The following is a 23,330-nucleotide window of genomic DNA, read 5'->3' as shown; positions in this document are numbered from 1 at the left end:
AACATCACTACAAACGCGAAGAAGCGCTGGCTTGGCGACTATGACGATGATGACCCATTTGACCCGCCGCAAGAGCCCCAAGACGATGAAGACCCCGGGCGCTCTGCAGCTACCGGAGCCACTGCCGGAAAAAGAGGCCCTGTGCCTTCACAACAGCCTTCCGGTCCGTAGTGTATGCCCCGACCGAGGACGAGTTCAACAGCCGCTGGGGCATCGTCAAAGGCGCCTTCTCAGACCAGCACATTATTCTTAGGTATGTAGAAGAGATCTGGATGCCTGTACGAACACAATGGGCGCGCGCTTGGGTCTGCCGTTACCGCAACTGGGGCCACACAACGACCTCGCCTTGTGAATCCCTTCACTCAAGCTCGCACCTTCCTTCGCAACGGCCAGTCGAACCTGCTTGAATTATATCATGCCTTGCAACTACAAGCCTCAACCTCACGAGAACACCATGATCGGACCGTTGAGCGCGAATCACGACGGACTCGCGACCCGTTCCGGCTACCATTATATGAGGATGCCGTCGAGAAGGCGTCATATCGGTCTCTCGAGCTTGTACAGAAACAGGCACTAGCCGCCTCGGCCGGCCTCCTCAAACCACAAGAGCGGCCACTTGGGGAATGTGGGAATAGCTTCACTGCCCAATACGGGCTGCCCTGCAAGCATATTATCGCCTCGTACCTCCAGGTCCAAGGGAAGGGGACTAGCCGCAAAGTTATAGCTACAAGACCCTTGCCCTTGAACTTGTGGGACAGCCACTGGCTTCTACGGCAGGATCTTGCCGTCACAGACCCATACAGACGAATTCGCGATCCTCGAGTCATTGCCCGGCGCCGCAGACCAGCCAGAGCCATAGCCTTTGCACCTGTGGCCACGACTGCAGCCGTTGCAACAGCCGCTGTAACTGCACCTGTGGCCTCGTCAGCAGCGGCAGCAGCAGCTACCCCACCAGCTTCGCAACAGTCACAGCCTCGCGGGCAACAGCAACAGCGGCAGCCAGTCTTGCAGACAGTGCTTTCGCGGCTTGAGGCTATTGGCAACTATCTTGGCATTGGGCCGGCTATAGCTTCGTGGTCGGTGTCAACACCACAAGCCGACATCGTGATCCGTCAAACGCCTACACAACCGACCTCATACCAGCAGCCGCAGACTTTCCGGCGCTCAGAGTCTGCCACCCAACTTATGCGGCGGCTACCCTCCGCCTTCGAATATCACGAGCCGCCGCGGCCGCCGCGTCAAGGAGGTTCTCAACGGGGCATCGCGAGCGCCCTCGTCTCTTTACCCTTGGGTCCTCGACCCTCTTTCTAGCACCCTTACATCAGTGGAAGGAGGATTCATGCCGCTCCCGGCTTCGCAGATAAGTAACGCTACAGTTAGAGGAAAGGGGAACGCTCGCCACGGCGGAAAAGAGGCCACGCAATGCGGCAGCCGTATGAGCTTGTAATGCGGCTAGAAGATATGGAGGAAATGTGCGAATAGCTTCAAGTTCATAATGTTCAACGCAAGACTCTACAATCCGTGACTACCTTCTAATTGGTGTGTTGCACACACAAATGCATGTCTTGGCCGATTCGCGATGCTTCTACCTAATACGGTAAGGTGCACAGGGAGACTAAAAATCGGGCACAGGGAGCGGAAAGGGGGCCTACCTAATGATAAGCGAAAGTATCTTCTTCCGCATGCTAAGCCGGCTTTCCCTCGACATCGGCTGCCGATGCCCAAACACCGATAGGGACCGTAGCAGCTCCTTCACCCCTTCGTCGCCTGTCTTACCCGTGGCCTCGAGCTCGACCCTCGCCGCCTCGAGTCTCTGCGCCGTTAACGACTTTAGCAGCCTCTCGACCATTGGGAAGTTCTTCCTCGTCATGCCTAGCATACTGGCCTGGCGGTTCCTGGACCGCACGCTCATATTGAAGACGAGGAAGGCGAAGATGGGGTGTGTTGCGAACCGGCCGCCGTGGCGCCGTAGCACAATATCGGCCCACGCTCTTAGCCTCATGTTCCGCGTCGATGTGAGACTCTCTGCGACCTGCTCCGCCTCGGCGCCCCGTGGGCCGGCGCTAGGGGCCGCGCCGTCGCCCGCGCCGGCCTCGTCGGCGAGCCTCGGGCCGCCTAGCCCGAAGGGGAAGAGGGTCGGGAAGGCCTTGGCGAAGAAGGACGCGTCCGCGGAGTCGGCAAAGTCTTCGCCGCGCCGCACCTGTATATAGGCCTCGCTATCCCCGCCGCGGCCGCTGCCACCCGCCGCTTCTCCGGCTGCCATACTAACCCACGTCCTCGGGCCTGTAAGCCCGATGGCCTCGCGGGCGAACCGGATCTTGTCGGCGTCCGCCACGTCGGGCGCCCCGTCGAGGGGGAACATGCTCGACGACGTTACCTCATTGATGATGTCCCCATCCTCTTCGGGCCTAGCGTCTTCTGCGTTCTCGCCGCTACCCTCGCCCTCTCGTGTGAGCGCGACGTCCCCTCTGCCCTCTGCGGGGTCCCGGCCCTGCCTCAGCATCGCGAGCACCTCCTCAATCTCGACGGCGCCCTCGTCGTCGAGGGCCCGCTCCGTCGGCGGCACCACGTGCGCCGTCTGCGTTCTCTCTCGCGCCGACGGCTCGTCCCGCTCCAGCCGCTCCAGCACAACCGCCGGCACCCCGTGCGCCGGCTCCCCCCAGCTGTCCATCTCGGCCGTGTCGATCTCGACCTCGCCGTACAGCGGGTTGTTATCCTTGAGCCACGCCAGCGCCCTCTCGACCGCCCGCCGCCGCACCGACAGCAGGCCCGACAGGTCCCGCGGCCCGGGCCTCTCGGCGCCCTGCCACGAGACGTGGATCTCGTCCATGACCCGGAGCAGCGGGTGCTGGAGCACCTTGGTCGCGAGCCCCTGGACGTCGTTTGGGAATACTGTGATGTGGCCCTTGACGTGCCTCGGGTACCTCACGCTCTGCCTCTGGCCGCCGGGAATACTGTACTTTGTCACGAAGCCGTAGCACGAGTTGAGGGCGATCAGCTTCTCCTCGACCGGCGTCAAGTCCTTGAGCTCGTCCGGGTATAGGTGCTCGCAGCCGAGCCGCCGGTGGAGGTGCATCGCCGCCGATGCGCCGTCGCGCCCGACCCGCCGCGCGCACTCGGCGCATACCGGCACCGGCGTGCCCTCGGGGAAGCAGCTTCGGCACCCGAACGGCGACCGCCCGCCTCCCTGCGCCGCGCCGCTCCGCGACCAGCCCTCCCACGCCATCTCCCTGAGCTCCACCCTGGCCTGCTTCCGGTAGCACAGCGTGCACGTCGCGGTCGGTAGCGTGCCGGCGTCGTGGAACGCCCGGTAGAATGTCACGGCGAGCGAAAGGAGACTGCAGACAAAGCTAGCAAGATACTCTGTAACGAAAGAATACTAAGATGAAGAGGAAAGAAAACCACATAACTCCTAACGCCGTGACCTCCTCATATCCTCCCTGTCGCTTCGGACCTGGATGACGGGGCTGCCCGTACCTACCGTCGGAGCTGCCCGTGCCCGTGCCCGTCCGCGGGTGCCGTGCCCGTCCGCGGTTTCCGTAGTAGTCCCCAGGTGTGTCACGGTAACCCAGGGGTCCCAGGTAGGGCCCTGACACTACCCCCTCCTTCCGGAGAGCTCGCCCCGAGCTCTGACCAATGCCGTAATGCCAATACCCAGAGACATACCTACTTCGTTACCCGTTGTCGCCTCATTTTTGTGTTGTCTTGCCGTTGAGTCGGGAGGTCGTCATCTGGTGTGTCTAGGGCGATTTGGTCCGTCGCCGCTGCTTGGATCCATGCAGCTAAGCGGCCCGGAGGGCCAGGCTTATCGGGGTGGGCGTTGTGGAAGTGTTGTAGGGCTAGCGGAGCGTTTTTGAAGTTACTCGCTAGATACCAATCTGGGTCCGGGTCCCAACCCTTCCAACTAACCTGGTATTGCAGCTTTCCCTGGCAATCCTGGATGCAAGGACTTGGTCGATCTCCCACTCGGATTCCCCTGTATGACTACCGGCGGGGCGGTTCGTAGGTCTGTCCTGGTACCGGATCCGAGGGCGCTTTAAGTAGTCGGCTAGCGTTAATAACCCGGTGGATTTTCATCGTTGGTGGTAGGTCCAATTCGAAAGCGTTTGGCCCCTTAGCTGATAAGACCCGAAACGGGCCGGCCCCCTTTCCGCTCCCTGTGCCCGATTTTTAGTCTCCCTGTGCACCTTACCGTACTTGGCAAGACTCCACACGTAGACGCGTAACACACATAATACACACAATTGGCGTCGCGGCAAGCAGTGCCTCCTGGTACAACACCGCAAGCCAAAATAACTCGTGATAACCACCCACCTCGCAATACCACATCGCGTCTGCGTAGCTAATTTCCAAGAGCCACACAACCGCCACAAAGCAGCTAATCAACCCGTTCTTTCTCCAAGATGCTTCTCCAGCCCCCGCCAAACAATATGCCACTCTTTGAGACCTTTGACGATGCGTTTGACGAGCTCCAGCGGCATGCGCGCTGCCAAGGCTACGCCATAGTTAAGTTCAAGCCAAGCAACTACGAACATGGGCCCCACGCCGTTACGACATCGTATGCGCATGCGGCGGCCGTGAATACAAGTCAGCCTCGTTAGGACTCCGGAAGACTGGCACCAGGCGGACTTCCTGCCCGTTTAGAGTCAAGGTTGTGCGCCTGAAGCTAGAGGGAGACCTCTGGCGGATCTCTGTGATGTGCCCAAGGCACAACCATGAGGCCAATAGGGCCGGCGCCTTCCCAGAATACCGGCGCCTTCATCCACATCAACTCCAGCAGGTTAAAGACTTATCTCGCGATGCTGGCTTAACGGCGCGGCAGATCCTTCTTGCTCTTCGGGCTAAGAGCCCGCGGCTACTTGCAACAGAGCAAGACATCGCGAATATCTGTGCCCGGCTTCGTCTCCGGGAGCTTGGGGCACATACATCCACACAAGCGCTTATTGCCAGGCTCGACGAGGAAGGTGCCTTCCATAAAGAGCTACTTGACGATGAGGATCGCTTCTTCTACCAGATTGTGGGCCTTGACCCTGCCTTGCGGCTTTGGGCACAACATTCACACCTTATGATGGCCGACGTAACGAACAACACGAATAGATATGGCCTCAAGCTGCTAGAGATCAATGGAATCACTGCCTTGGGCTCTATCTTCCTGTGGCTTTCTGTTTAGTCCTTCCGAAGACACAAACGCATTTACCTGGTGTTTTATACAGCTTCGCGAGTGGTTACAGTCAAAGGCAAGGCTAAGAGGCGAGGCTGACGGCAATGCCTTTATCCCACACGTTATCATCACTGACTATGACGCTGCGCGCGCTGCATTGACGGCTACCTTCCCGGACTCACAGCTACAGGTCTGTACGTGGCATATCATGAAGAACATCACTACAAACGCGAAGAAGCGCTGGCTTGGCGACTATGACGATGACGACCCATTTGACCCGCCGCAAGAGCCCCAAGACGATGAAGACCCGGGCGCTCTGCAGCTACCGGAGCCACTGCCGAAAAAGAGGCCCTGTGCCTTCACAACAGCCTTCCGGTCCGTAGTGTATGCCCCGACCGAGGACGAGTTCAACAGCCGCTGGGGCATCGTCAAAGGCGCCTTCTCAGACCAGCACATTATTCTTAGGTATGTGGAAGAGGTCTGGATGCCTGTACGAACGCAATGGGCGCGCGCTTGGGTCTGCCGTTACCGCAACTGGGGCCACACAACGACCTCGCCTTGTGAATCCCTTCACTCAAGCTCTCGCACCTTCCTTCGCAACGGCCAGTCGAACCTGCTTGAATTATATCATGCCTTGCAACTACAAGCCTCAACCTCACGAGAACACCATGATCGGACCGTTGAGCGCGAATCACGACGGACTCGCGACCTGTTCCGGCTACCATTATATGAGGAAGCCGTCGAGAAGGCGTCATATCCGTCTCTCGAGCTTGTACAGAAACAGGCACTAGCCGCCTCGGCCGGCCTCCTCAAACCACAAGAGCGGCCACTTGGGAATGTGGGAATAGCTTCACTGCCCAATACGGGCTGCCCTGCAAGCATATTATCGCCTCGTACCTCCAGGTCCAAGGAGGGACTAGCCGCAAAGTTATAGCTACAAGACCCTTGCCCTTGAACTTGTGGGACAACCACTGGCTTCTACGGCAGGATCTTGCTGTCACAGACCCATACAGACGAATTCGCGATCCTCGAGTCATTGCCCGGCGCCGCAGACCAGCCAGAGCCATAGCCTTCGCACCTGTGGCCACGACTGCAGCCGTTGCAACAGCCGCTGTAACTGCACCTGTGGCCTCGTCAGCAGCGGCAGCAGCAGCTACCTCACCAGCTTCGCAACAGTCACAGCCTCGCGGGCAACAGCAACAGCGGCAGCCAGTCTTGCAGACAGTGCTTGCGCGGCTTGAGGCTATTGGCAACTACCTTGGCATTGGGCCGGCTATAGCTTCGTGGTCGGTGTCAACACCACAAGCAGCGTCAACACCACAAGCCGACATCGTGATCCGTCAAACGCCTACACAGCCGACCTCATACCAGCAACCGCAGACTTTCCGGCGCTCAGAGTCTGCCACCCAACTTATGCGGCGGCTACCCTCGGCCTTCGAATATCACGAGCCGCCGCGGCCGCCGCGTCAAGGAGGGTCTCAACGGGGGCATCGCGAGCGCCCTCGTCTCTTTACCCTTGGGTCCTCGACCCCTCTTTCTAGCACCCTTACATCAGTGGAAGGAGGATTTATGCCGCTCCCGGCTTCGCAGATAAGTAACGCTACAGTTAGAGGAAAGGGGGAACGCTCACCACGGCGGAAAAGAGGCCACGCAATGCGGCAGCCGTATGAGCTTGTAATGCGGCTAGAAGATATGGAGGAAATGTGCGAATAGCTTCAAATTCATAATGTTCAACGCAAAGACTCTACAATCCGTGACCACCTTCTACAGTAATTGGTGTGTTGCACACACAAATGCAAGTCTTGGCCGATTCGCGATGCTTCTACCTAATACGGTAAGGTGCACAGGGAGACTAAAAATCGGGCACAGGGAGCGGAAAGGGGGCCTGATGACGTGTGGCTGTTCCCAATTTGGACTTGCATCCGCATGCGTGATCTGCTCGTCTGGATCACATGGCCACACCTGTGGACGCGCGCCAGCACCTGACCCCGCACTAGTGATCTGCACGGCAAGAATCGGACGAAGCGGGCCCCTGTCACTCCACAATGATCTGCACGGCAGGAACTGGACGCCGCCACCACGTAACGACGTCGAGAAACCGACATGTACTGTAGCTGCCCAATGCCAAGCAAAGAATCGGACGGCGCACGCCCCTGCCACTGTATTCCCACAACGGTGATCTGCATGTCAAGAATCGGACGAAGCGGGCCCCTGTCAATGCATCCGCTTACAAGCTCCACATCAGTGATCGGCACGTCAGTAGCGAGAGATGCCACCAAACGGCGTCAAGAAACCGACATTCAGCTGCGGCTCAATGTCCACACGAAGAACGGGACAACGCACGCTTCTGTCACAGTGATATTCACGCCGAGAATTGGACGGTGTACGCCCCTGCCACTGCATCGCACAAGCTCCACATCAGCGATCTGCCATGTCAGGAACCGGACGACGCTGTCCACGCGAAGAATTGGACGAAGCAGCACCCGTGCTATCTTATCTGTCTACCAGCCCCGCGTGACGATCTTCCTTGTCCAGTTTTGGGCGAAGCGGGCCTAGGGAAACTGCATCTGACCATACCCCGATGATCTGATCTGCTCCTCGGGAACCGGAGGACACCGTAGCGAGAGACACCACGTGACGACGTCCAGAAATTGGCATTTGGCTTTGGCTAAATGTCCATATACTCTTTTATCATACAGAGTTAGGCCATTCACGCAATGCCGCAACACGCCCCGGCTTCACAACAGGACTAGGCGTGCCTCCGTGCAATAACTGCACGCCTCACAGCGGCAGCTTTTGTCCTTCAACGATCTGAAGGAGTGCGCTCCAAAAACGTTCGCACTCTGCCGGCATAGGAGCTATCAATAGCAAGTCAAGAGTCATGCGTGACAGCCGCGGATGCTCCGTGCGCCTCGCCCACCAATTTTGGAAAGGGTCGGCAAGCAGGGGATCGTTCTCCGAATCTGAGCTGGACAGCCAGCGGTCGTATTCATCATGCTCTGAGCAGCGAGGGCTGGTGCAGAAACATCGACGCAGAGGAAAGGCGAGCCTATAATGCCGTGCGAGAGCATTGACACTGCCAGAATGCGCACTAAGTATGGTTCTCTCATTCAAAATCTGCTTCGAGAACGCCTGATCATGGAAGATTCTCGATCCAGCAATACAAGGTGGGACAATAGCCTGGCACTTCTTAACCGAATCTTTCCCTCTGATCGCGACATACCGATCGCGCGAATCGGACACATATCAACGATGGCCGACAACGCGGAGGTTTGGTACGCTACAGAGGAAGGTATGGGGAGCCTCATGAACCAAATCTTCATTTTGCGCAAACCCACGGTGGTGAGATCACATCAAATGAGAAGATGGGGCCAGGGACTCGACCAGTTCTTAGAGATTCTAGGCGATCATTTTGGAGGTGGCACCGTGGACTTCCAGGACCCAAGTACTACAGACAAAAGCCCTGTTCCCATGCCTGTCGACGCAGTCATCAAGCGAATCAAAGAAGGGACGGACATTCACGCCAGACGACTTCCAATAAACCCACTGAACTTGAAATATTCTGGACAAGCTCCGCCGGCCCCTGCCTTCCTCAACCTGCCTCGGTTCGGTGTCCTCCCGGCAATCAGTTCACGCCTAGAGGCAGGATTTACTGGACAAGCGATCGCCGGGAAACGGGGCCACGCCACAATGGTCGGAGCCAGATATGTCGACCTGGACCGCTCCTTAACCTTTTCGCTGTTTGCCCAGCGAGATTCTTTTACCGGATTCCATGTCGATAGCCCAGATGGAACATGGGTATGGTAAAGAGTGGGGCTTAAAGCTTTGGATCTTCGCTACAAGCACGGACGAATCCGACATGGTCAAATTCGCAGATGAAGGCGACGACTGGGTTCCCGATAACGTTGTCGCTATTGTATTGGAACCGGGTGATACGCTTATCATGCCCTCCGCGCGGATAGTCCCTCACGCTGCACTCACGTTGGCAGGCTCACGCATGGTGGGTGGCATGTTCATGGATGCACATCGCATTTTAGAATCGATTGAGAAGCTCCTCTGGATAGCAACACGCCCTTTGGTCTCGAACGAAGCAATCCCGCTCCAGCTTCTCAGAGGATGGGATCACCTGCACAGCTTTTCTTTGCCAGAAACCAGTCTGAAGCTAACCGGTTCAGGTTCGAGGGGATCTCGGGGCTTCTGCGCGAGAACTTGAGTTGTTAATGTTCCGGCTCATGTCGGAAGTCATGTTCCACCTGCAGATGCTCATCGTCGGTAGCGCAGGATGGAAGGTGTATTCCTTGGTGCCATGCTGCTCCGACAAGAAAAAGAAGCAGAATATCCAAAGACACACTGTCATGCGCCATCCTCTATGGCCTCATTTCCGCCGTTGGTGTAACATGGTGCTGGTGGTATTTAAGGCGTAACTGCGTCTGGATTATTTATCGCCTATTGTTGGGGGGTAGTTATCAATCCACCACTTTCTACTATCCATCCACCAAAAAAGCGGGGACTGTGGCTGATCGCGGTAGAGCGCGCCCCTACCAATTTTGCGCGCGCTCCTGACATACAATCTCGGCGCGCACAATTGATGTTGCAAAAGAACCGCACCTCTTTCAATTTTAAGTTACGGGCACTGCTAGTGGCTATGAGAGGCCCTCGTCAGCCAATTCTTGCTGTATACATTCTTCCTCGTCTACCTCTTCTTCCATCTTGTCAAAATTGGCCACAGGGTCATCCTCAGTGTCCTCTCTATAATTATATCAAGTTTGAGGCGAAATAAACTTACTTACTTGAAATACATTGGATGGTCAACTTACTTGACTTACTTGATATGCTTGACTTGATACTTGAATTGGGGTCAGCGCTGGAGGGAAGGGCCATGGCGGTCCTTTCTTTGTTGGCTTCAGCATACATCTCTGTCATGAGACTCTTCCATGTCAAAGTGCCTTTGTTCATGTCTCGCTCAAGGAAGGTATACCATTGGGGGTACACTTCACGAAGCCCTTTGATGGTGAACCATAAACAGGCTTTGTCGTCAAAACCGCAGTTCAACTCCTTTGTTCGGAGCTTGAGATACTGAATGCGGGTCTGGTAGGCCATCAGGCTGTCAAAAGTCTTGCGATTAATGCTGCCAAACTTGGCCACAAGACTCCGGTTGCATCCGCAGAGACCTTCGGGATGGCTCGTTGGATAAGTTCGTAGAGAGCTTTTGCATCCTTTTCCGTGAATCGGCTCCATCCAGCTGCTTCAAGGGTATTCTGGACTGGCGAAATAGACCCCTTGATGATTAGCATGACCTTGGCCCAGTGTTGCTAATAATATAAACAATACGTATATTGGCAATATGGACCCCTCGCAATATTATTGTATTGTCAAGAGGTGCGTATTGTATTGCGCAATATGGCATTGGTCCATATTGTATTGTATTGCCAGTGACCCAATATATTGCCAGTAAAACAATATATCCCGTATATCCCACGTGACCCTCATTATTCAACCGTCGTTGCTGAAATATCGTCACCTTGAAAATCCTGTATCCCAAACCATGACTTCAAGCACTCCAATGCCTGAATTACATCACTCCCAAGTCGATTTCGACGGTCTGTGATGGTTATTTTGCCCCAAGAAAAGAGTCTTTGGGGCTCAGCAGACATTGCGGAATTGACAGTATATCCACCGCCATTTTGCTCAGGTATGGGTAGTTCTTTTGCTGTGTTTCCTCCAGCCACCATGCGAGGGCGCTTGTGAACCCATAAACCCGTTCAGACTTACAATATCGCTCGTACTCGTCTGTGATAAGTGCTGGTTGTAGGTGCTTGTTTCTCCAATTCAAGAACTCGTTCGTGGTCGTCAACGGAACCTCAGATAGAGAAGGCGGCTCCACAGGTTTATAATCATCCCACAGTGTCTCCATCAGCTTCTTTGACGAGTCAGCCCACTCCTTCTTCCAGTTTTCGTGTATGTAGTGCCATTTATGCGAAGGGTGAAGCACAATCGCAGCGACGTAGGCAGGCGATTCGTCAGTAAGACAATAGTACTTATCCATCTTCGCCCAGCCCGAGTTATACATTGGTGCCATAATCGGATCGTCGATATGTGCCTCTTTTCCTGCTTCGAATTGCGCCAATACGAAGTCCATAGCCAAGAGAACATTGTCAAGAGTTGCAAACGATGACTCAAGGGCCTTTGTCGTCATTTTAAGCTTCTCCAAGAAAGACTTGATCTTCTCGAGGATGACCCAGCCCCCTAGAGAGAGCTCGTCTCCGGCACAATCTCCTTCCACCCATTTGTTGAAATATCCTCGACTGCGCCTCTAAGATGCAAGGCCGCTCGTAGCATGGTGTACCACGAACTCCACCTCGTGTCATTATCTCACGCAAGCTTGCGATTATGGCTGATGGCCAGAAACTTTTGGCGACGCTGAACACTACTTTGGACGAAAACCACGAAGTTGTGGAGCTTGCCAAGGGGACCCTTTTCCGCCACGCCTCGATCTCTTTTAGTGTCACATTATGCCCATCACGTTCGTCGTCTTTGAGCTTCTCATTATCGGTAACGAAGAGGAAAGCTTTGGCGGCAAGGTTGATAATGTGACCTTGGCAGCGGAGTCGGTGAGATTTGGGATCGTATCGAATGTCATATCGACGTAGAAGGCCTGTAAATGTTAGGGCCAGTCAGAAAAAACAGTGCGCCGTACTTACCAAGGAAAGAGATCTCATCATTGTATCGTTATTGCCTGCATTGTCCATCACAAAATATCCAAGGTTGGAAGCAAACCCCAGTCATCAACCACTTCCAAAATTGCCCTTGCCAGGTGATATCCGTCGTGCTCACTGTCGATGTCTTTCAAAGCCAAGACATGGTGTTCCAACTGACTGTCTTCTGCAACGTAATGAGCAACTACGCCTAAGATGGCCAAAGAGTTGGGGGAAGTCCATAGGTCGCAGCTGATATGAATTTTTGACTTTGCTGACTGGATGCGCTGCTTGACCTTCTCCTTCTGACCTTCGTACTGCCGCATAATCCATTTCTTGATGGTCTCGTGTGTATCTGGAAGCCAAGTATCGATATCGGCGTTGAGGTAGGCTAAGAATGCTCGGAATTCTGGGCATTCCACAAGCCTAAATGGGAGAGAACAGGACGTAATAAACCTTACGTATAAAGCTTCGAGCTGGTCTGGGTCGATCGAGTCTCCGGATTGATCGTTGAGCCGACGGCGTTTTCGGGGATGTTCTTTGGCCGTAACACGAGCTATCTCGAGAATAGTTCGTATATTCGTGACTTTGGCTGTTCGTGGCGCGCCTTTGGGAGGCCGTGACCGTCAGGAGGAGGATCCGTAAGGTGCTTGGCTGGGGCCGCAGTTCCACCGGAACAGCAATACGTTTTGTCACAGTGTTTGCAGCGCCATTCTTCTTTTCCGGTCCGCTGATTGTAGTATTTCGTCTCTATGTCCTCGTCTGGCATATGAGAAAAGACCCATGATGTTCTTGGCTTGGCCGAAGGGTTTATGGAGGCCGTGCGAGGTTGCGACGATTGGCATTCAGTGGTTTGGGTCTCATCTGGATCATGCAACCGTGGGCTGGAAATCTCCGAGTATTCGTCTGATATTGACGAATCCCGTCGCGGCGATGTTTGAACAAAAGGCAGGCGTTGTTGAGGCATCGAGATTGCTTGTAAGTCCTGGGGTGGGAAAGCGGGGTTGAGGAGGAAAACAGTGTTTGGACGGCGAGCCGCTACCCTGTAGGTCTGGATTTATACATACATTTACGCGTTTTAGAGCCTATGAAATGCTGGATGGACATCTGGGAGGACTGGCCGCGGGGGCCCTGGTGGGTGGCCTTTCGGTGGCAGGAATTCTAGATAGTCTAGCTCAGCACGTCCTGTGCCCCGTCTCGGGGACCTGAGCGGCCTAAAGGCCGCTGGACGAAAAATACAACACACACACACACATTTACGCGTTTCCGTGCGCCAATAGGAAACTTTTACGTCCTGGAGGTCCGCCAGACGAAAAACAATACATAGAACATGCTTATATTTACGCGTGTTTTTTGACGCGTCATCATATTGGCGCGAATTGGGGAACGGAAAGGCGAATGACCACCAACCAATACAAACAATACAAGCCATATATTGCCAGTATGGAAGGCGCTATATTGTATCGTCACAATATGACGGCGAGCATATTGTATTGGTACAATATGAGAAATCGCGTATTGTATTGTATATACTGCAGTATACTACTTTATTGTCATATTATTAGCAACACTGCCTTGGCCCGGTCACGTTTCCATTGTCCTCGTTCTGTAGGGTCCACAGGATGTCCTTACATTCTTCAAGGTTCGACTCTCCCTTGAGAAGAGGGACTTTCGGAAGTTGTAAAGAAGATTCAGTCATTTTGACTTGAGTAAAACTTCAGATCGCCTCAGTATGAGGTGCGAAAATGTCCAGGCGACATCTTGCCGTGGACCAAGTTTGGTTCCGAAACACACGTTCAGAGCCTATGTAGAATCGTAGAAGCGCGAGGGGTCATAACCTGTTGTCCACACCCGTAGACTAGGAAAGACGAAATGAATGATCTGTTGATATGATATCCCTAGCTACAGAAGGAGTGGAAGGCTAGGTCTTATATAGACATAGCTGACAAACGTCGACATGATCATAGAACCTTCTAGAGACTACGAGTCTCTTCCAATAGTAGTATATTGACGCCCACAGGGTTTGGGCGAGGGAAAACATCAAGTGGCCTGGATGAATGATGCGCTGCTGCAGCATAATATGTTGAGGTGCGATTCGCCGGCCAGAAAGGAGCCGACCGATCATAAAGGCCAAGAGTGGCACCGTTGACGCAACTTGTACAAGCCAAAATCCAGCGCGGAGTGATCCCACCTGAGTAGAACAAGCCAAATGGGGTCGCCCGCTGCGAGTGCCAGGGCAGCCACGTATGATCACGTCGCAGGCTTGCGATGGCACATAGATACAGAGACATGATGAGCACTACCTGATTGAGCAGCGGACACCCCAAACTTATCTTTCCATAGCGTTATTGTCATCAATAGCCTTGTCAAACGCTTCGATGGTTGCCCCATAGAGAACTTCTGGATCCTTTGGTGTCCCGATGAAAAGCCCGTCACTGTAAGGAAACAGGATGCTCCGCAACTCTCTGCGAAAGGGCTTGACACAGTCGAACTCCGGTTGGGGAAACTCCAGGATTTCTTCAAATCCATTCGCATCCATATGCCCTCGTTTGGCGCTCGCGATCTTCCGGAAGCTGCCATTGTACCAATCGGTGAACATGTTGTCTGTAAGATGATCTCTTGCCCTGTTCACAAGTTCCCAGCCACGGCGACCACACAGCCAGAGCTATCGCACGAGGTGTAGAGCAGCAGCAAGCATGAAGATCAGGAAGTGGAAGAACTCTTGATTTAGCTATCTAGAAGGAAAAGGAGCAACATCTTTATAGATGATATAAAGGAGTGGTTGGGAGATGCTAGAAGCATCTGATCATGTAGTGTAGGGGCCTACAACGTGTGCATAATGTTGATGGCTGGTGTGGGTATTTGGCATAGTGTAGATGGTAGGGGTCAGCCTGTTGGAGGCTGATATCCTGTGTGTGACAGGAGCACATAAAAGAACGACTCCAAATCGTGTCGGTAGGCGTGTGAGATCCCGCGCAGCACCTCGATAGCCATGAACTCCATCGTGCCAGTGCGACATCGCGCCCCGCTGCGCCCGCTGCCCAGCTCCTTGGCAAGGTCCAAGTCGATCAGCATGCCCATGAGGCCAGTTGCTTTGCAGTCGGTTATGATGATGTTGTTCTCGGAAATGTCCCGGTGTAGGATGTTGACTTTGAGGTATAGGGGCTTATGTGCCTTCATCGCGTCGCGAAGGGCCTCCAGGAGCTCCGAGATCTTTACGTACTTGTGGATCGGTCGGCCTGCCGGGGAGATCACTAGATATCGAAAGCCTCGATTATCATAAGGTCCGTTGTTAGGAGCGAGCAGCCTCGTCCCCTGATCTTCCTTAACATCGTACGTAACCTCGTCCTGCTCTTGGCTCGACCTTTGGCTGTTGGATCTTGATCGCTTAGAGGATTTCCGGCCGACATCAACCGACCTCCAAGTTTCGCTTCCTTAACGGCTTGTCATCGATGCTCAAGCCATGAAGCTTGCTGAATGACCGAGAAAGGGCATTGGGAGGCTGAGACCGGGAGAAAGAATGCGGAAAATTCGACGCAGTGCTTGCAAGACTTCGAAAGGAGCAAGGTCTCGTGAATTTCAGGCCTGATCGCATTTCATCGATGCTGATTGTGCGGCGATCGCTTATCAACTCAGCAATGCCCTCGACTTCTCTGGCGGGCCAATCTCAGAAGATCTGCCTCTGGCTTTCGCCGGTCGGACGTCCACGAAAACTTCGCTACATAACTCCAATTCTCGGAGTCCGAAGGCTTCGTGGGATAGCAAGATGTCCCACGGCAGACGACTGCCCGTTGACGGGTGAAAGGCTGCGATTCCAGCCGCAGCCTCGTCCTACTTGAGGCTTCGTCCTGTTCAATGCGTATCAAGCGACTGACGCCATCCAGCTCTGTAAATGTGTCCAAGCCCAGTTCCCCATCATTCATCATTGTGTAGCCGGCGATCACATGTAAGAACCGTTCGGGTTTCTCATGGATATCGAACGCGCCAGGACTGTAACACCCCGAGCGGTCAAAAACCCAAATCTGAGATCTCCATTTCGCGCCCGCAGATTGTAAACGCATGAACGTACCAGCGTGTTGGTCGGCAGGAGAAAATATCCCGCACGTATCGGCCGAGCAGGAGAAGCGTCGCCTTCTTGTTGTTGCTGGACGCCTCGAGTTCACCGATCACGCCAACATCTCCCCAGTCGTGCGCGGCGTCTGGCGGCTGCCCATTCTTTCGCCTGACAAAGAGATCGATTTGTCGCTGAGCTTCAGCACCGACAAGGTCCTTCGGGTCTGTCTGCCGGGATCTCCTCCGCATCATTACCGGCTCTAGGCCAAAGGATGCTCATCTTTAGCTAGGTCCTTGGCAGTAATCGTCTCGCCTGTGATCTCCTGCTCGACGAGAATAGCCTCCGAGGAATCAGTTCTAAGCGGTTCGCCGTCCAGATGCAGAAAGAGCCCGGGGTGTTTCTCATCATCAATCTCAGCCGGCACGGCACTCTCATGAGGTCCGCAGACCCTGCCATGACTCTGGTCAAGTCATAGCGAGCTTTCGGGGCCAGCGAGGCATGAGGTACTACCTAAAAGGTGGAACGGATCAATGCCATCACAGGAACACCAATCGTCAGATCATCTCAGACTACCCAAACCGACAGACTGCTCTGGCCGGTCGGTCTGTCTGTTAGCCACATCGTCAGAATGGCTTGGTCAGAACACGATACTCGACATAGTCCTCGCCATCAATATGAATGATGGTGCCCTGCGACACGAACTTTCCCGTAAATGGCCCGGTCGACTTCCGCTCATACTTGACGTCGTCGTACATCTTGGCGTCCTCGGCATAGGCTATCATGCGAAACGACTCCTTGCGAGCCCAGACCTTGTTGACGTGTTGCGTATCCTCTGATTCGTGAATAAGTGTCCGTCCGTTGATGGCTGAAGCGGGAGCCGCTGTCGCGACAGCATTGTTAGCCGCGGCGGAGAAAGCACGTTCTCGGGTTAGGGCAAGGCGGTCGGCGCGATCCTGGGCGGCCTCAGCTCTGGCTAGCTCACGACGCGCTAAGGTGCTGGTGCGTCCTATGACGTTGAGCCTCTGACGAAGCTGAGACGAGCTCAGCTCGTTCTCGTTGAGCAATTGGCGCGGCGTCCATCCGTCCGCTCGCAGATCGATTCGCCGTGACTGGCCAGGCTCGCCGCCGCCATAGCTTGTTCTCGGGCTGGCCCGATCCCTGTCCACGTTGGCAGAACGGGTGATGCTGAAAGTCGGCATAGCGACACCGGTCTGTTTAATGGGAGTTCTGGCTCGGGTCTTGGCCTCATAAACGGCCTTTGTTTCGTTTTCGATCCGCTTCCTACCGATTTCGCCGTGATCCAGCTGGTTCTGCCGAATGCGGCAGTACTCCTTGACTTCCTGTTTGTTGAGAGCCTTGAGGTGGTTCTCAAAGACTACCTCCTCGTATGGAATCCACAGAGCCCCAGCTCCCGAGGGGAAGTTTCCATCCACGAAGCGGCCGTCTCTCGTCTCTCGTACCACCTTGACTCGGAACTTGTCGTCGTGGCCAAGTACTCCATACACGGCATGTCGACCCCTTGAATCAGGCTCGCTAGATTGCTTCCAGTATCCTAGAAGGATTCGTGTCGGGCGAGTGCCCGGCAGAGGGTTGGTGGGAAAGCGGGTTTGATGAACGGCCATGAGCTGAGTGGACGCTGGCTGAGAAATCTCCATCTTGCTCTCGCTCAGGTCGTTATACAGGCAGGCGCGCTTGCGCTTGGGGTAGTGAGAGACAGCCTGCCGCGATGACTTGTCGCCGACAGTAGCTGCTGCGGTGGCGTCCGCTCCCGCTCCTGCGGGCAAGGACGACTCTCGAACGCCTGCGGCAGGCGATGGCGCCGTCGCGGCCGCCGGCTCGTGGCCGCCGGCAGCGGAAGCTGCTGATGAAGACTTGGGCACCGTCGGCGCAACCTGCGGCTTGCTGTACTTCATTGCGCGCGGCTGGACAAAGGCGAAGGGGTCCGACGGCGAAGTGGCCTCTCTGCTCTTGGTTCGTCAATGAACAGCCAAATCAACAGCCAAACTGGTGCTTTCTTGCTTTCCCAGCCGACAGAGGCATAGGAGTTCAGAGGCGAGTTGCAGTTTCGATAGACCGAGCGGAACTTGGCTACTTACTTGCATGCGCCACGGCCATGTCCTGCAAGGGTGAAATGAGCTTGGGGCACCCCTATTCTTGGTGAGCGGGCAGAACGCGCTCACCGCCCGGCAACTAGCGCCGACCCCGCAAAATGTGCATCCCTTTGGGTGTGCTAAGGGAGCAAGCAGGTCACGGGGCCCACAGTACGTAGCTACATGTCAGATACGCCATCAGCCGCGGGCAGTATTTGTACCCGGCCAGACTGCTAGGACTTCTATCATAGCCTAATTTGCTAGTAACATAATTGTCGCATCGGAGCCCCTAATGAAGGCGGCACGTGCAGTCGTATCCCTTTAAGTGCGCGAAGGGAGCAAGCGGGTCACTTACAAGATTCCTAGCCAGTGAGAACACTGCGCTATCGTTGGTACCTTGTCCATAACACCACCTAGTGGGCCACACCACCTACCCGTGCCACACCCCACTTATTTCGCGTTCGTTCCTCACCAGCTCAACAGCTCCAGCAGGAGGCGACCCTTCGTTGTGTGGGAAATGCTACGCCCGATTTCCCTCACGCAATGCACTCTTCAGGCACCTTCCTGGTTGCGTGTCACAGCCCAAGGCCCACGCAAATGGAGAGGCATATAAAGCCGTAGAGCAGCACAATCCAATTCCTCCCAGAAAGCCCAGTATCTTTGGGAACAGTCGCGAGCGCTATCGCAGGAAATCCTCGAGCCACAGCCGCTCGAGCCGCCATCGCACAATGCCCCTTTCGGCTACTCATATCTTCGCATCAAGATCAAGGCAGCTCCCACAGGACCAGAGACCGAGGTCTGTGCGGATTCCGGATGTGGCAACCCCCTGATTGACAGAAAGCTTCTCAAGAGCTTCGATCACACCATTGAGAAGAAGCCTCCAACGCCAATTGCAGGCATCAGCGGCAGTGTCCGCTGCACAGACTGGGCCACGTTCTCCTTCTATGCAGAAGGAAAGAGGGCTGACGGCAGCAGCGCCGGCATAGCTAAATTCACCAGTTCCGCTTGGGTGACTACCGTGGAACCAGGAGCCTTGCTAGGCAATGCCTTCCTCAAGCCGTATGTTGAAACATCCACTACGACAAGGAAGTCGTTCAAATAGGCCTCCTCGACGACTTCGGTATCCCTTTTAACATCTATAAGCCTCATAAAGGGGTAGTCCGACGCGTTCAGGCCGTCAGAAAACCGTGGTCCCGGCAGGCAAGACAATGCTAGTCCCAGCTAGCTGGAAGGAAGTCCTAAAGGCCGTTCCTTCGCTTTTCATTCCAATCATCCCTTGGCCGCTCATGCTCTCGTTGACCGAAACACTGTCCCGGCGGTCATGTTCACGAACACTACGAACCAAGATATCATCGTGAACCGCAAACAGCGCCTAGGGCAGATCAGAGAATGCGAGGAATCGGGCTACTTCGCTGCAGCCTCATGGAAATCAGCTCTGACAGCTTTGACAATGGCCACAGCGGCAAGAGCAGCTCCAACAGCGGCCTTGGCCCCAGCAACTTCTGCAATGACGATTGAAAGTGCTCCCCAGAGCCATGCATCGTATGATCTTGCTATCAACAGCACCTTCCACCTCTCAGACGATGTTATCGCAATAGCTGACGGGACCTTCACCCCGGAGGAAGCCCCTGTTCTAGCAGCAACCGCAGAATCAATTTCAAGCTTATCAGAAGCTGTGTACGCGTACACAACAGCAGCCAGCAACGACAGCCAGCCTTGGTCAACAACAAGAAAGGAGCTCAACGTCACAAGCACCCAGCTTAGTGCAGCAGCAACAGCCGATACTCCTGACCTTGCCCCCGAGACCCGAATTCCGTATCAAACGCACGTTCAACGCACGCCAGAGCTCCCAGAGGTGTGCACTGACGACGGAATTCACATCTATGCGCAAAAAGGCAGCTTCGTGACCAAGATCAAAGCCCTCGTTGAAAAACACGCCAAACTATGGAAAGACTCGGGCACAGCTCAAGTCGAAGCAGGCCACGAGCTCACAGTTCCCCTTATCAAGGATTGGCACACGCACAAGGTGGCTCAACGCCCCTATCCTCAGGGATTACGAGACAAACAGGTCATTGATGAAACCCATGACAAGCTCCACGCACAAGGACGCATGGAATACGTGCACGGCCAACCCCTTTGCAGCCCCGTCTTCGTTGTGTGGCGAACAGCCCGAGGAGAAACCAAGGGCAGGGTCGTCATCGATTTGCGAGCTCTTAATAAGGTCACCATGCCAGACAGCTATCCCTTGCCATTGCAAGAAGACATCATCCAAGAGCTTCGAGGCGCACAGTACATCACAGCAATCGACGCATCGTCCTTTACCACCAATTCCGAGTCAAACTCGAACATCGTGATCGTTTTACCTCACGAGCCATAGAGGACTGGAAAGACTGACTGTTGCACCAATTGGCTTCTGCAATAGCCCGGCCTACGCCCAGCGCTATATGGATCGAGTGCTTCGACCATATAAGGGGTTTTGCAGAGCGTTTATTGACGACGTTGTGATCTATTCGAAAACGGAAAAAGAGCACTTACAGCACCTTAGCAAAATCTTCCAGCTATTCGAGCGTTTTAACCTCACGATGTCGCCAAAGAAAAGCTGGATTGGGTATCCTCTGTGCAGCTCCTGGCTTCCGCGTTGATGCCTTTGAATGAGCACAACGGAACACAGGCTGGCAGCCTTTGCAAAGCTGGAATTTCCAGACCAGCTATCTGCGTTGAAAGCTACATTGGAGCAACAGGCTACCTACGGCATCTCTTACCGTATTATGGAGCCCTCATTGAGCCATTGCAGCACCGGAAAACTCAATTACTAGCCCAAGGACGAGAAATTGGCAAAATTCAGCAAGGTAACATCAACAAACGCCGTGCCTTTGCGAGGAACACCAAATTCGAGCCTAGTGAAAAGGAGCGGTTGGCATTTGAAGCTATCCAAAAGGAAGTAGCCTCCGGCAGGATGATCCACCATATGGACCCAAGCAGGCAACTGTTCTGTCAAGTTGACGGGTCCTTGCAACGAGGATTTGCCTGTACCTACTTCCACCTTAAAGAAGGTTACGAATGGAAGCCTGGCCAAGCTATTTCCTCAACAGCGATGCAACCTATAGCTTTTCTCAGCCGCACCCTCACCAACGCAGAGAGATCATATGGTCCGTCGGAATTAGAAGTGGCCTGCCTAGTCTGGGCTATCAAAAAGATGCGCACAGTGGTCCAATCGTCAACGAAGCCCTTAATCGTGCTTACGGACCATTCAGCCACACAGCAGATCGTCAATAAGACCTCCCTCGACACTTCAAGCACGGACAGAGCAAACAGACGGCTAGTAGTAGCCTCCATCTATCTCTCTCAGTACGAATTGCAGGTTGATCATCTTCCAGGAAAATCAATTTCATCCCTGATGCCTTAAGCAGGCTGTCAGCCCCTGAGACCGACCAATTGATCGAGCGACAACGACCTGACTACACAGCGCTTGACGATGTGCTCCTTGCGTCTGAGGCCATCATGGATCCAGCATACCGCATCAAATTCACAGAAGGCTATCAGGCTGATACCCATTATCGCAAGATCCTTCAAATGATCCAGGACAGTGAGAACACGGTCAAAGCTTCTAGGCCCCGGAAATCGCGAAAATCAAGCGCAGAGGAATTCTTTTCGTGGACCAGGGTCTGTTATATCACGAAGGAAAAGATGGATATGTTCGTCTCTGCGTGCCCGCAAGCCTCACGCACGAATTGATGCAAATGGCACACGACGACAAGCACCACTTTGGCGTTGTGAGAATGCTCAAGGAGTTGGAAACCTATTCGATCAGGAACGTCTCTGGCAAGCGAAAAGCACATCGCCAAGTGCAAAGCTTGCTGCCTTGGACAGACTGATCGACAACAGCTTGCTGGAAGCTATCTGCCCAATCGACCCCCGATGCTTCCAATGCAGTCAATTGCAATGGACTTCATCACAGACATGCCTGCCGTCTCAGCTATGGGCTCACCCTGGCATATTGAAGGCTTTAATGCCTTTAATCAATTACTTACAGTCACTTGCTTAGCTAGCAAGCGATGCCTACTGATTCCAGGCAATGCAAAGTATAGCGCCAAGGACTGGGCAGCCTCCCTAGCTAGGCAGCTCATGCTATGTGATTGGGGCATGCCGCGCACGATAGTCAGTGACAGAGACCGCAAATTCACCTCTGCTTTCTGGCAAGGGCTCTGGAAGGCCTTTGGCACCAGAATCAGCATGACAACGGCATATCATCCGCAGGCGGACGGCTTGGCCGAGCGGCGCAATCAAACAGTGGAAACAGCGTTGCGACTGGCCTATATTGAGGACCCCAACCTTGACTGGAAGACCCTTATTCCTTCGCTGCAGTGGCATCTAAACACAGCCTACAACACCAGCACGAAGACCTCAGCCCATGAACTAATGTACGGTTTCCCCCTGAAAGGGCCCCTGGAGGCTGTTGATCGCACAGCCAGCGCAGAGGCAGACGAATTGCCCTACATCAAGGAAGCCTTGCGTAAGCAGGCCAGCCTAGCTATGGACCTTGCAGCGATGAAGGCCAAGCGTTGGTACGATGCCAAACACCGACCTATCCATCTCAAGGCTGGAGACAAGGTATATCTCAAGCTTCATCAGGGATATCACCAGCCAGGCAGGCCACCCAAGAAGTGGTCACAACAGCGGGAAGGCCCCTTTGTGATCAGAAGGATGGTTGGAGACCTGGCCTGTGAATTGACCTTCCAGAGCAAATTAAGGTCCACCCAGTGATCTCAATACACCACCTCAAGCCAGCTCACGAAGGCTGCTTTGAAGAAGCTCACCCCGGACCAGTAGAAGTCACAAGGGACTTTACGGACCAGGAAGGCGAATTCTACGAAGTTGACAAGCTTCTGGACGTACGGGTCAGGAAGATTGAAGAAACAGGAAGCCCGTCACGGAGTACTTGGTCCACTGGAAAGGATGGGGCAGCATGCATGATCAGTGGGTCAGGAAGGAAGAGATATCGTCAAAGGCCCTGGATGAGTTCCACGGGCAGACGACGGGACCGCGAGTGGTTCGCAACAGCAAAGCAAAGGGACGATCGGAAAGTTCTGACATGTAGCCTTTGTTGAGGCAGTCACTGAGGACAGTGGAGTTTTCTTTTTGAGGCCGGCATTATGATGCGTTTTTGCGTGTCCCTACGCACACTGGAGCGTTGGGCACGGCACCAAGCATCAAGGACACCGGCTGCCGCACGCACAGCCATGTGAACAGGCAGCCGTGTGAAACAGGCAGCCGTGTGAACAGGCATCGGTATGTGGCTGCCTTGTAAACCGGCCGGATCGCCTAGATAG

At 54.4% G+C, this 23,330-nt stretch overlaps 5 protein-coding genes across 5 annotated transcripts; 1 reads left to right on the top strand and 4 right to left on the bottom strand.

Annotated features, from left to right (window-relative positions):
• Positions 1–1,648: 1,648 nt before the first annotated feature.
• HRG_08589 (ATP-dependent DNA helicase) lies at positions 1,649–3,076 on the bottom strand (the record flags this gene model as incomplete). The annotated part of the gene is made up of 1 exon (XM_044867060.1): positions 1,649–3,076. The coding sequence occupies one exon, from the start codon at positions 3,074–3,076 to the stop codon at positions 1,649–1,651; it is 1,428 nt and encodes a 475-aa protein (XP_044717947.1).
• Positions 3,077–8,413: 5,337 nt separating this feature from the next.
• Positions 8,414–8,968, top strand: HRG_08588 (uncharacterized protein; the record flags this gene model as incomplete). The annotated part of the gene is made up of 1 exon (XM_044867059.1): positions 8,414–8,968. One exon carries the CDS (start codon positions 8,414–8,416, stop codon positions 8,966–8,968), a length of 555 nt encoding a protein of 184 aa, XP_044717946.1.
• A 1,765-nt stretch (positions 8,969–10,733) lies between these two features.
• Positions 10,734–11,883, bottom strand: HRG_08587 (transposase-like protein; the record flags this gene model as incomplete). The annotated part of the gene is made up of 5 exons (XM_044867058.1): positions 10,734–10,763; positions 10,828–10,871; positions 10,934–11,407; positions 11,538–11,816; positions 11,859–11,883. The coding sequence occupies 5 exons, from the start codon at positions 11,881–11,883 to the stop codon at positions 10,734–10,736; spliced, it is 852 nt and encodes a 283-aa protein (XP_044717945.1).
• Positions 11,884–14,185: 2,302 nt separating this feature from the next.
• On the bottom strand, positions 14,186–16,158 carry HRG_08586 (kinase; the record flags this gene model as incomplete). Its single annotated transcript, XM_044867057.1, has 4 exons — positions 14,186–14,480; positions 14,777–15,078; positions 15,732–15,846; positions 15,926–16,158. The coding sequence occupies 4 exons, from the start codon at positions 16,156–16,158 to the stop codon at positions 14,186–14,188; spliced, it is 945 nt and encodes a 314-aa protein (XP_044717944.1).
• Positions 16,159–16,533: 375 nt separating this feature from the next.
• HRG_08585 (uncharacterized protein) lies at positions 16,534–17,823 on the bottom strand (the record flags this gene model as incomplete). The annotated part of the gene is made up of 1 exon (XM_044867056.1): positions 16,534–17,823. One exon carries the CDS (start codon positions 17,821–17,823, stop codon positions 16,534–16,536), a length of 1,290 nt encoding a protein of 429 aa, XP_044717943.1.
• Between the last annotated feature and the right edge of the window lie 5,507 nt (positions 17,824–23,330).

The sequence above is a fragment of the Hirsutella rhossiliensis genome (assembly GCF_020360975.1).
Source record: "Hirsutella rhossiliensis strain HR02 chromosome Unknown scaffold00010, whole genome shotgun sequence".
In the NCBI taxonomy this organism is placed as follows: Eukaryota; Fungi; Ascomycota; class Sordariomycetes; order Hypocreales; family Ophiocordycipitaceae; genus Hirsutella; species Hirsutella rhossiliensis.
Note: the sequence above shows the minus strand (reverse complement) of the source record. Positions and strands in the feature narration are given on the sequence as shown.